The 12,070-nt window shown below is 53.8% G+C and overlaps 1 protein-coding gene across 1 annotated transcript in view; it reads left to right on the top strand.

Moving 5' to 3' along the window:
- Nucleotides 1-11,352, top strand: part of Taok3 (TAO kinase 3) — a 158,915-nt gene extending 147,563 nt beyond the window's left edge. Inside the window, exons 19-22 of the mRNA XM_032886277.1 lie at nt 76-315; nt 2,200-2,412; nt 9,055-9,237; nt 11,159-11,352. Of these exons, the coding sequence (XP_032742168.1) occupies nt 76-315; nt 2,200-2,412; nt 9,055-9,237; nt 11,159-11,320 (798 nt within the window). The 3' untranslated portion in view covers nt 11,321-11,352. The remainder of the gene's footprint in view (nt 1-75; nt 316-2,199; nt 2,413-9,054; nt 9,238-11,158) is intronic.
- Nucleotides 11,353-12,070: the final 718 nt, after the last annotated feature.

The following is a 12,070-nucleotide window of genomic DNA, read 5'->3' as shown; positions in this document are numbered from 1 at the left end:
TCCTCCCCGCGCTGTGTGTCCCTCCCTGTGCCCTCCGCTCATCTCTCTCCGTCCGTCTTTTGCTCCTGGATGCAGGAACTAAATAAAAAGAGGACCCAGAAAGAAATGGAGCACGCCATGCTGATCCGGCATGATGAATCCACCCGAGAGCTCGAGTACAGACAGCTGCACACGCTGCAGAAGCTCCGCATGGACCTGATCCGGTTACAGCACCAGACTGAGCTGGAGAACCAGCTGGAGTACAATAAGAGGCGGGAGCGGGAGCTGCACCGGAAGCACGTCATGGAGCTTCGGCAACAGCCGAAAAACTTAAAGGTGAGGGGGGCCGCAACTCCCCAAGCACCACGCACGCAGCGTGCGTCCTCACACCGGTAGGAGGGGCCAAGTGTCCCCACACACGGTGTCTGTGTCCTGTCCCAATATCAGACTCCAGGTGTGGAGTCCAGGGCTCCTAACGACTTTGAACCCGCTAAGCTACAGGGTTCTTCTTAGCCCTCCCTGTATGTTGTCCACCTGAGCCATTGGTCACCCACCTGTTTAAAGACAGTGGGCGGGGGATGGAAATGGCTGCTCTTCCAGAGAACCTGGGTTTGATTTCCAGCACCCACATAAGGCTCACAACCATGTGTAACTCCAGTCCCAGGCAATCTGATGCCCTCTTCTGGCCTTCAAGGGTACCAGGCACGCATGTGGTGGACATACATGCAGGCAGAACACCCATGTATAGAAAATAAAAACTTAAAAAAAAAAAAAAAAACCATTAAGCAAGCTGTTCAGAATTGTTCAAGTTCAGGAGATGCTTGAACAACATTTTCACTGTCAGAAAACACAGATATTTGCATAACAATTTATAAAAGTATCAACATTACGGTTACAAAGTAGCAGCGAAAATAATTTTATGATTGGGGGCCACCACAACATGAGGAACTGTACTAAAGGGTTGCAACATTAGGAAGAGTGAGAAACACTGTTCTAGAACTTAAGTTTAAAACAAAACAAGACAAAAAACAGCTGGGCTGGGTCTCACCCTGTGCACATATAGGGTAGACAGGTGTGCTCAAGGCCAGCCTGGTCTACATAGTGAGTTTCATGCCAGCCAGAGGTGTCACCAAAAACAAAAAGTGTCTCTACTATGCCCTCCACGGGCATCTACACAGCATTCCCTGAGTGGGCAAAGAACTGTCCATGGTCCTAGCCCCAGTAAGTGAGAACACTGTAATGGAGACCGCCATCTTCAAGGATGCTGCACCCACTACAGTGCCACCTTCAGAGTTAGTAGGATCCCGTGTAGCTCACAGGACATCTGCACAGGCCTGGGCATCGGACTGGCTCTCCAGGCTGCACGGGGCTGGGGGAGGGGTTATAAGTGGGGGGGGGCGTTGACCCTTGCAGCCTCCAACTAATTCTTGCATTGCCCTAGATGGCAAGGACCAAAGGGTCTCCCCATTTGTCCTCAGCCACTGGGGTGTGTCAGGAAGACAGGCCAGTGCCAGTGCGGGCACAGATGCAGGCCACACTCAGCCACACTGCCTGTGTGCCTTCAAGGCAAGCCCTGGGCGCATGTGTGACCCCTGCCACTAGAAGCCCTGAGTATTCACCAGGTGACAGCCGAGTGGCCTGTGCCCCACATACTCCTCCTCCTGGCACAATTGTCAGAGTGCAAATGTGATGTCACCTCCTGAAAGCACACTCAAGGGAGGCAAAGATCCTCTGTGGGGAGGGGTTGAGAGGCCCAGCTCTGCGCTCTCCTCTGTCCATGTCTCAGGGAAACTCTGTAAGCCAGAGCAGTGAGAGACGGGATACAGCGTAGATGGCTGTGTGCACACGTGGCCAGAGAAAGGGGAAGATGGCACACAGTAAGCACCATCAAAGCCTGTAGGAAAGCAGGGAGATAACTGCCAACCTTTTAGCAAGCTGCATGATATTCTACAGTCTGCTTAAAAGTCATCGCTCCCTGTTAGAATGCATTTTTTTCCCCTAAAGCCATTTGTCAATTCGAAACTCAGTCCATTCTACGTAAAAGACAGAGAGCACTGGTAGAATTACCCGCAGCCTGCGTCATTCCTGTCCCTTCTGGGCCGGGGGCTGTCATGTGCAAGTCCTGTGCTTGACTGTGGTAGAACCCAGGGACTTCGTGCACACTGACTCAGTTCTCTCTTTCTCTTTGTCACTCCCCCCCCCCTTTTTTTCACCGGCCAGGCCATGGAAATGCAAATTAAAAAGCAGTTTCAGGACACTTGCAAAGTACAGACCAAACAGTACAAAGCACTCAAAAACCACCAGTTGGAAGTCACTCCAAAGAATGAGCACAAAGCAATCCTAAAGACACTGAAGGAGGAGCAGACGAGGAAGCTGGCCATCTTGGCCGAGCAGTATGAACAGAGTATAAACGAGATGATGGCCTCTCAAGCGGTAAGTGGGCGGGCTCGCTGCCGGCTGCGCAAGCGCGGGGAGTGCAAGAAAACCCAGGATCCAGCCCGTGCTCCCACGCACCTTCTGGGATATATTGGTTTAGGATGTATTGTTGGCTTCTTTGCCTGACGGACGGACAGAGGAAGGTGACGACGCAGAGTCCAGCCAAGCCTGTGCGGAGCGGATACTCACTGGAACGCATCTCATAACCTGGAGCTGAAGGAGCAGTGCCAGTCCAGCGGGGGAGGGGAAGGGGAGGCACAAGGGGGCGGGGGGAGGTGATGGAATGGATACCTTGTGTATGGGTGCACACGACTATTCATCAGAGGTTTACTGACCACCACCCAACCAATGTCAGGCACGGCCCTGCTGCCTCCCCATAGCCAAGTGAGGCGACAGAGACAGACAGGCAGGCAGACAGACAGGCAGACAGACAGATTTGCTCAATAACTCTGGCCAAGCCTCCACACACAGTGCTGTGCTAGACCCAGAGACGGTGGAGCTAGACAGGGTCTGTCATGCTGTGTCAGGGAACCAGGGCAGTCAGATCACTGAGTGGTAGTAACCAAGCACACTAAGTACTTAGTTCTGGGGGTACCCAGGGCCTTGGAAGGACAAGGGGGAACAGAGAAGCTGGCCTGGGAACACTTAGAGACCTAAAAGGAAGCCATCAAGGTCCAGATGAGGGAGGAGAGAGTATATCCAGGGCTCAGAGCTGGAGGGTGAGCCCAGAGTCCAAGGAGGAGGATTGGGCTGGGAGCCGTGGTGCACACCTGTGATCCCAGCACTCAGAAGACCGAGGCAGGGGGATTACGACAGCATGGGCTACTAGTGAGATCCAGTCTGGCAAAACTGGGGGTGGAGTCAGCAGACCACTTGAAGGAGGACCCCAGCACTGAACAGGAGGGAGGCCCGAGAGGAGGGGAGGGAAGGGAAGAAGAAAGGGGGACTGGAAGCCCCACGCACCCCTCCTGTCTGGTTCCCAGGCTAGCCCCTCCTGGTTCTCCACTGTGTCCTAGGCTTCCCAGGACACCAAGGATGGTGGTAGATTAGGGAAGGGTCTGTCAAGTAAGTGAATGGTGTCATCGCACAGCCATGGCCCTGGTGGCCAATGGTTTACTAATCAGAAGCATTAGTCCCACCTGACATTGTAGTCTGCAAAAATGCAGAGGCTCCAAAGGGTCTGAGCACAGATGACCAGCTAAGCAGCTGCTGCAGCTGGGAGGAACATAGGGTGGGGGCCAGCGCCCCCAGCAGGAGGCGAGTTGGTGTTCCATAATGACGTGTAGTTGCCATGAGTCCTGGCTTCCAACACATCCCAAGAGGGAGGTGGGAGGCAGGCACATGGCCGGTGGTGAGAGTGGGCATGATTTGAGGGCCACTTAGTAGGGACGGCAGAAAGAACCGGGAAGTTGACAGGAGACTGGGAGAGTTGAGGAAAGAGGGTGACACCCAACACAGTCATGTGGCCATGGCCTCTGAGCCCTGTAGGTGTCCATGTAGAGAGGTGCAGATACTGAAATCTGCATGTCAATACGGTAGGGACACCAGGATTATAGATGGACGGTCCTATATCATTGTCTTGTTGGGGTGGCTGTAACTTAAGTGTGAGTGAAATCTACCAGGGACAGGAGGTAGGGTTTGAGAAGAGGGCTGGGGACAGGCTCTAGGAGCCATCCATGTCTGAAGGCTAAGTGGACGAAGATCAAAGAGGATGAGTACCCAACGATGGGGAGGGAGCAGAGAGCAGGTCACAGATGCCAGGTAACGGTTCCCATGGGAGGGTTCAAATGTGCAGGAACACGAGAGCAGCAAGCTTGGTGACCTCCTCTCTTTGGGCAGCGGCTTCAGCCAGTGCTGTATATTGCTGGGACTAGATGTCCTTACCCATCAAAGGACTGGGGCTGCAGCCCAGTGCGTAGTGCGCTTGCCTAGCATGCATGAGGCATGGGTTTGGGCCCCCACACTACATAAACCGGCATGGTGGCACCCACCTGTGGTCCCAGGGCCTGAGAGGCAGAGCACGAGGAAGTTCAAGGTCGTCCCCAGCCACATGATGAGTTCAAGGCCAGCCTGGGCTACAGGAGACTCTGTGTCAACACTGGTGCCCGTAAAACAAGAAGAAACTGCACGTGGGACTCTATTTCCCACTCTCATCAGCAGAGGCAGACAGACAGACACTTAGCAACTGGACAGAGGTGTAGTGAGCAGAGGGGCAGTTAAAGGAGGCTTCTGCGAATAGAAGCTGGCTTAGATGTGCTCTTGAGCTGAGTATGGCTGCTACTGCATTCATTTTTTTCCCCTTTATTCACCCATCCATCCATGTATCCACCCACCCACCTACCTACCCATCCACCCATCCATCCACCCATCCATCTATCCATCCACCCACCCACCCACCTACCCACCCATCCACCCACCCACCCACCCACCCATCCACCCACCCACCCATCCCCCCATCCATCCACCCACCCACCCACCCACCCACCCACCCATCCACCCACCCACCCACCCACCCATCCCACCCACCCACCACCCACCCACCCACCCATCCACCCACCCACCATCCACCCACCCACCCACCCACCCACCCACCCACCCACCCACCCACCCATCCACCCACCCACCCATCCACCCACCCACCCACCTACCCACCCATCCATCCACCCATCCATCCATCTTGCAGATGTCTGAGTGTCTGCAGTGTGCCTCAGGCATGCCAGGATACCATGATAAATAAGATCTCCCCTCCTTTCCCAACCTGGTCCTCCTGGGATAAGGGACACAACATCAAGGGGCTGCTGCACAAGAGATGGAGCAGGGACAGGAGGCAGCCATGGATCCAGAGGGGCTAGCCTGGTCTGGAGTGACAGGAGCAGCTAAGGAGCCTCTGGATCGGGACTGGGGAAACAGCCGCCTATCTGAAGACCTGCAGGCGTGGGTTCTGTCTGGAGTGGGAATAAGACAGGAGGGCTGCACAGGGGCCAGGTCACAGTCAGCTCCACAGGCGTTAGCCTCCCTCGGCACAGCACAGTCACTAACGTAGGGGACCTGGCAGCATGCTGCTGTTTGGGGACCATCCCTCTAAGACATGTGAAGAATGAGAGAGCGCTGTGGTGGTGCTGGGCCACAAGGGGATGGTGGCTGTGCTAAAGGTGCCCTGCTGGGATGAAGGGAGGCACGGCCATGTCTGAGAGACAGGCAAGAGGTCCAGGGAGCCTGCTAGGTGATAGGGCCAAGATGATGGGGAAGGATCCAGGCAAGTCCCTGGGTTGGGCTTAATGGTAGATGCTGTGACAGTAACCGTGTATTAAAAAGGCAGTGGGACAGACTGGGGAAGTGGAAGCAGGAAGGGTGAGTTGGTCATGCTGAGCTCCTGGATCTGGGGGACAGTCCACGGTAAAGCTGTCTCACAGGGTGTCGCTGGGAAAGAAGCAAGGTGGAGACAGAAACATGGGATGGGTAGGCAGTGTCTTGGAAGTCAAGGCTACAGGCAAGAATAGTAAGAAAGGAGGTAATTCTTGGTGGCAAGCTGCGCTGGGAGGTAAGGTCCCATCAGGACACCTCATCGAGGCGACCAGAGACCTGAGTGTGGGGTCAGATCAGAGTTAGTGGGCGGCTTACTCAAGGTGATGGAGACAGTACCCGCACGGATTCCTGGCTTGGTTTTTGGTTTTTGAGACACAGTCACTTATAGCCCAGACTGCCATGGAACTCACTGCGTGGCCAAGAACGACTTTGAATTTCTAATGCTCCTGTCTCCTCACCCCCCAAGCACTGGGATACAGGTGTTCATTACCGCACCATTCATTCAGGGCTGAGATGGGTCCAGGGCTTCATGCATGTCCCATAAGCACTGCACACCCAGCCACACCCCAGCCTCGCTCCTGCCCCCTGGTTGTAGTCACGACACCTGTGGCGTTGCCCCGCTCTACAGCAAGGGTCTGGTGAGCATGCTGTGTAAGACAGGCACAGGCTAAGGAGTGTGGGCCGAGAGGAGAGCAGCCCTCTCCTCTGGGACATGAAGGAGGTGAGTCTGAGTCTGGCTGTCCCAGCTGCCCATTACTGGCCTCGGGCCATGAGTCGGGTGTAACCCTTTAAGTTCCTGCTGTGAATCCCTTGGGTTAACTGTGCAAACTGTGGGCTCACTGAAGGAAGGCCGTGCAGATGAGCTACTGCTCAGCAAGAACTGGCCCTTAAGAGATTTTCCGTAAGGGGACAGATCATCAGTCTAAGAAGCCGTGTGGACTGCAAGGTGTCTGTCAGAAATGATGGGGAAGGGTGCGGGCACATGGGCCACATTTGGGGCTATCGTTCTCCACATCACCAGAGTACTAGAGCACTAGAGTACTAGAGTACTAGAGTACTAAAGCACTAGAGTCAGATTTGAACTTACTGTGAGGAGGTTGTGAGCTGAATTACACTGCACACTCCCCCTTGCATCCTCTTCTTCTGGTTAAGCCACTGTAGAACACAGTGTAATATTCACCCACATTATTACACACCTTAGAGTGCATTTGTATGTGTCGCTGTGTGTGAGAAAAACTCCAAAATCTGGAACTCCTATGGCTTCTAGTACCTAGATATGTGTAGTCAGAGCACAAGTCGAAGTTTGAGCATAGCTGGATGCCAGTAACAAAAGAAGCTGCAGGCTGGGACGACAGAGGGCTTGTCTAGCATGCAGGAAGTCCTCAGTTTTATTGCTAGAATCCCTGCATGGCGGGCTGTGCACACCTGTAATCCCTGCATGGTAGTGCACACCTGTGATCCCAGCATAGAGATGCACACCTGTGATTCCTGCATGGTGGTGCACACCTGTGGTCCCTGCATGGAGATGCACACCTGTAATCCCTGCATGATGGTGCACACCTGTAATCCCAACATAAAGATGCACACCTGTAATCCCTGCATGGTAGTGCACACCTGTGATCCCAGCATAGAGATGCACACCTGTGATCCCTGCACGGTGGTGCACACCTGTAATCCCAGCATAGAGATGCACACCTGTGATCCCTGCATGGTGGTGCACACCTGTGGTCCCAACATGGCGGTGCACACCTGTCCTTGGGAAGTAGATACAGAAGGACCAGGAATTCAGAGTCATCCTTGGCTGCATTGCAGCTTCAGCTCCAGCGTGGCCTGCATGTGACTCTGTCCCAGAGGAAGCTGGATACACTTCAAGGGGCTGAACGCTCATCTGCTCACCCAGGGCTCGTGGCAGCTAATGCCTAAGAGGAGAGAGAGAGAGGCTGGGCTGTTACTTTGCTTTCCTGGTAAGCAGTCTCTCAGATCAGGAGAAAACCCATAGCAGTCCTCACTGGGAGCCACAGGACATTTCAAGGTCATCTGTGAGCCATCCAGCTGCAGACTGTGTGTGCACAGCTGCCTGCCTGTGTCCCCTGGTGGAAAAATGAGAAGACCTGTCCTCTCTAGTGAATCCTAACATAGAGTGTGTCCTGTGCAGGGACTCAGGAAACACACCTTTCCCCTGACTCCATGGCGTATTTCCCACAGGACTAAAGATGACACTCTACAAGTAGCCTTGACATTCCAAAGTCACTTCTGCTGCAGGACGCATCGTCAGTTGCTGAAGGCCCATGTCAGCTGAAGCTGATACTGGAGAATGGCCTGGATAAGAAGAGGCAGAGAAGGGGGAGCCACACTGATTCAGGGCCTCTGACCTCAGTGATCCCAGCCAAACACAAGACTAGGATAGAGGGGCTAACCTGTGCTCTGGTAATGGTCTGACACGGAGCATGTTTGGGTTCTGGTCTTCACGTTGCGACAGTGGCCTTGGCCCATGTCCACAGATGACCTGGGAATCTTGGTAGGAAATGTAAAGCTCAGGTGCACTGCCCAGGAAGCAAAGGACCTGGGCCAGGCTGCATCTGTTACCTAGATCCTATTGCTTAAAGGCAACATGCATCCCGGAGGTTATCAGCTGCTCTCAAGGGGTGACATTTTGAAACCCTGGGGTTCTGGATTGGCAGCTAGAAAGTTGCCACGTGTAGCCATGGCCATGGCCAGCATGAAGTGTTTTGACATGAACAGGCCATGTCATGGCCTGGTTGTCACAGGGTATGATTGTTGGATTCGCTTCTGTAGCACTAAGCATGTCTAAATGGTGTCACGATCTATAGTTAAAGGTATTGAGATATGGACACAGTCTTGTCAAAACAAAAACAGTGTAACATCTGCTGTTTATTAGATACTGTGTTACATGTGGAGTCTTAGGCCGGGGATCCTATGTGGACTGTTTCTTTTAAAACTCACACCAATCTTAATGGGAATTATTGTTTTCTTGGGAGAAGGAAGGAAGGAGACCAAAGGAGGCTGAATAATTAGCAAAATGCCACCCTGGAGTAGCAAAACCTACCTTCAGGCTCACCAGGTCACCTCCAGAATGCACAGGCTTAGCTACCAGGGTGGGCAGCCTTCCCAGGATCCCTGGCCCAGCAGTGACAGAAATGTGTTCTTAGGATCCTGTGCCGACCAGGCAGACTCCACTGGCTCTACTCCAAATTGCAATGCCTGTCTTCCTTCTGTCCTACCTAAGTCCCAGCAAGAAGACCGTTCCTGGTCGCCCCCAGAGTAGTGCGTGTGGACTGCCTTATACACAGCGTGTGTCTTCTGTACCCGCAGTTACGGCTAGACGAGGCGCAAGAGGCAGAATGCCAGGCCTTGAGACTACAGCTCCAGCAGGAGATGGAGCTGCTCAACGCCTACCAGAGCAAAATCAAGATGCAAACGGAGGCCCAGCACGAGCGCGAGCTGCAGAAGCTAGAGCAGAGGGTGTCCCTGCGCAGAGCGCATCTTGAGCAGAAGGTAGGAAATTTCCCGCAAGCCACACAGTAGGGCCAGGGTGTGGGAGGGGCACAGTTTGGAATGGAGCCCTCCCTAGTGACCAGGGGGTCAGACTGTCAACTTACCTCTGGTATCCAAGAGAGGCAGGCATTGTCCCCAGACCTGGGACATTCCAGAAGGTTATGCAAGAGTCTGAGGTTCTGCTTAGAAAGCCTGCCATCTTAGCCAGCACAATGTCACTTACAAAAGAATTACGGGATGGCTGCCCAGAAGCCTAAAAATTCAAATTTTTTCAGCAAAAGAAATTACCAATAGAGCTTTTTTTTTTTTTTTTTCCGGAGCTGGGGACCAAACCCAGGGCCTTGTGCTTGCTAGGCAAGCACTCTACCACTGAGCTAAATCCCCAACCCCCCCACCAAAGCTTTTTAAAAAAGCTTTACTTATTTATTATATATAAGTACACTGTAGCTGTCTTCAGACACTGGAAGAGGACATCAGATCCCATTACAGATGGTTGTGAGCCACCATGTGGTTGCTGGGATTTGAACTCAGGACCTCTGGAAGAGCAGTCAGTGCTCTTAACTGCTGAGCCATCTCTCTAGCCCACCAATAGGGCTTTTTAACAAAGCAATAAAATGAGGTTCCAGAGAGATGGCTCAGAGGTTAAGAGCACTTGCTGCTCTTCCAGAGGACCAGGGTTCAGTTCCCTGTGCCCACACTAGGCAGCTCACAACCACCTGTAACTCCAGCTCCAGGGTCCTGGGCGCCCTCCTCTGGCCGCCACAGACACTGCACTCATATGCACATAACTAAGCACAGTTGTAAGAAGTCTCCTTATGACAAGAGTGAACACGAAGGCAGGCTGACAGCACAGCCTGTGGCAAGTGTGGCCCCAGCCACGTTATGCCTTGCTCCGTCTGCTCTTCTAGGAAGCCCCGTGCGGAAGGGAGCTGTGTCATGGAGCAGCTGGGGCTGAGGAGATGGCCCAGTGTGCAGGGCATTTGCTGTGCAAACACGAAGTGCTATCCCCAAACACTCACATTAAACGATTTTAAGAGTCAGTCGTAGTGGTGTACACAGGACCCCAGCACAGGGAGGCAGAGATAGATGGCTCCCTGGGGCTCACTGGCCGGCCAGCCTAGCCTACTTAGCCAGTGAGAGGTCCTGGTGCAACAAACAAGGTAGGTGGTGCCCAAGGAATGATACCACGGGCATGCACGCATTTGCATACACACAAAGCATCTCGGGCGGGGAGACGGCTCAGCAGGTGAAGGCTGGAGGACCTTGTTTAGACCTCTAGTCCCCACGTGAGACCTAGAGAAGAACTGGACATGACTGGGACAGCACACCACATAACCCTGAGCGCGGGAAGGAAGGCGGAGACAGAAGGATCCCGGGGACTCCCTGGATAGCCAGTCTAGCCGAAACCCAAGATCCAGGTTCAGGAACACCCTCTCTCAGAACACAAGGTGAAGACTGGCTGGGGACAGCAGTGTGGCCCTCGGGGCTCCATGCACTCGCATACAGGTGCACGTGCACACAGGTGCGGCATCTCTCATTGGTGACCTCTCTCTGCATAGCCTGTTAGCCTCACTTTCTCTCCCAGAGCAGCTCAGCAGCCCACTGTCCCTGCCACTGAGCCAGAATCAAGGTCCTGAAGATGCTGGAGGCCCACTGTCCTCAAGCTCCCTGGGCCCCTGCTCACTCATCTCCCGGTGGGGTAGGACACTGACTTAGATCATCTCAGGCTCAGATAGCATGGCTGCCCCCACCCCCAACGCCCACACGCACACCCTCTTCTCCTAGCAAGTCTGAGGCTTTATTACTGGGCTCCCCTCTCTCAGTCTAGGCTGTTCCCCACTCCTGTGTGGTATGTGGGCGGGGGTCGCTCATGGCTGTGGGGCAGGCGTTGGCATTGAGACCTACTTGTCTGCTTGGGCAGATTGAAGAGGAGCTGGCCGCCCTGCAGAAGGAGCGCAGTGAGAGGATCAAGACTCTCCTGGAAAGACAAGAGCGAGAGACCGAGACTTTTGACATGGAGAGCCTCAGAATGGGGTTTGGGAATTTGGTGACATTAGATTTTCCTAAGGAGGACTATAGATGAGATTAAATTTTTTTGCCATTTACAAAAAAAAATGAAAAAAGAAAACAAAAAAATTCAGACCCTGCGAAACTACATTCCCCATCTTAACGGGCGCTGCTCTCACTTCACACTGTCTCCCTCTCTTCCTCTCTCTCTCTCTCTCTCTCTCTCTCTCTCTCTCTCTCTCTCTCTCTCCTCTCTCTCTCTCTCTCCCTCTCTCTCCTCTCCCTCTCTCTCTCTCCCCCTCTCTCTCCCTCTCTCTCTCCCCCTCTCTCTCTCTCTCTCTCTCTCTCTCTCTCTCTCTCCCCCTCTCTCTCTCTCTCTCTCTCTCTCTCTCTCTCCCCCCCTCTTTCATTCTCTCTTTCTTGCTCTCCTTCTCTCTCTTCCTCCCTCTCTTCCCCCCCCCTCTCCCTCTCTTTCTTCTCTCTCCCCCTCTCCCCTCCCCCTCTCTTCCTCTCTCTCTTTCTCTCTCTCTCCCCCTCCCCCCCCCTCCACCCTCTCTCTCTTCCCTCCCCCTCTCTCTCCCTGACACCGTGTTGCACTAGTGCCTGTTGATTCTTACTCCATCAGGGGCCCTTTCCTCCCCCCGTGTCAACTTTCAGTGCTGGCCGAGACCCGGCCGCCCCTGCCGTCCACCACCTGCATCGCGGTGCTGATGCGGTTCGGATGTTCTGCTGAAAACCTCGGAGGTGGTATTAGGGTCTGTCAACCAACAAACGGCGATGGAACACAGATGGATGTTGCTTTGAGCAATCCCTCGTTGTCACCAAC

This window comes from Rattus rattus, chromosome 16 (genome assembly GCF_011064425.1).
Source record: "Rattus rattus isolate New Zealand chromosome 16, Rrattus_CSIRO_v1, whole genome shotgun sequence".
Classification (NCBI taxonomy): Eukaryota; Metazoa; Chordata; class Mammalia; order Rodentia; family Muridae; genus Rattus; species Rattus rattus.
This window is presented reverse-complemented; position numbering and strand designations above follow the sequence as displayed.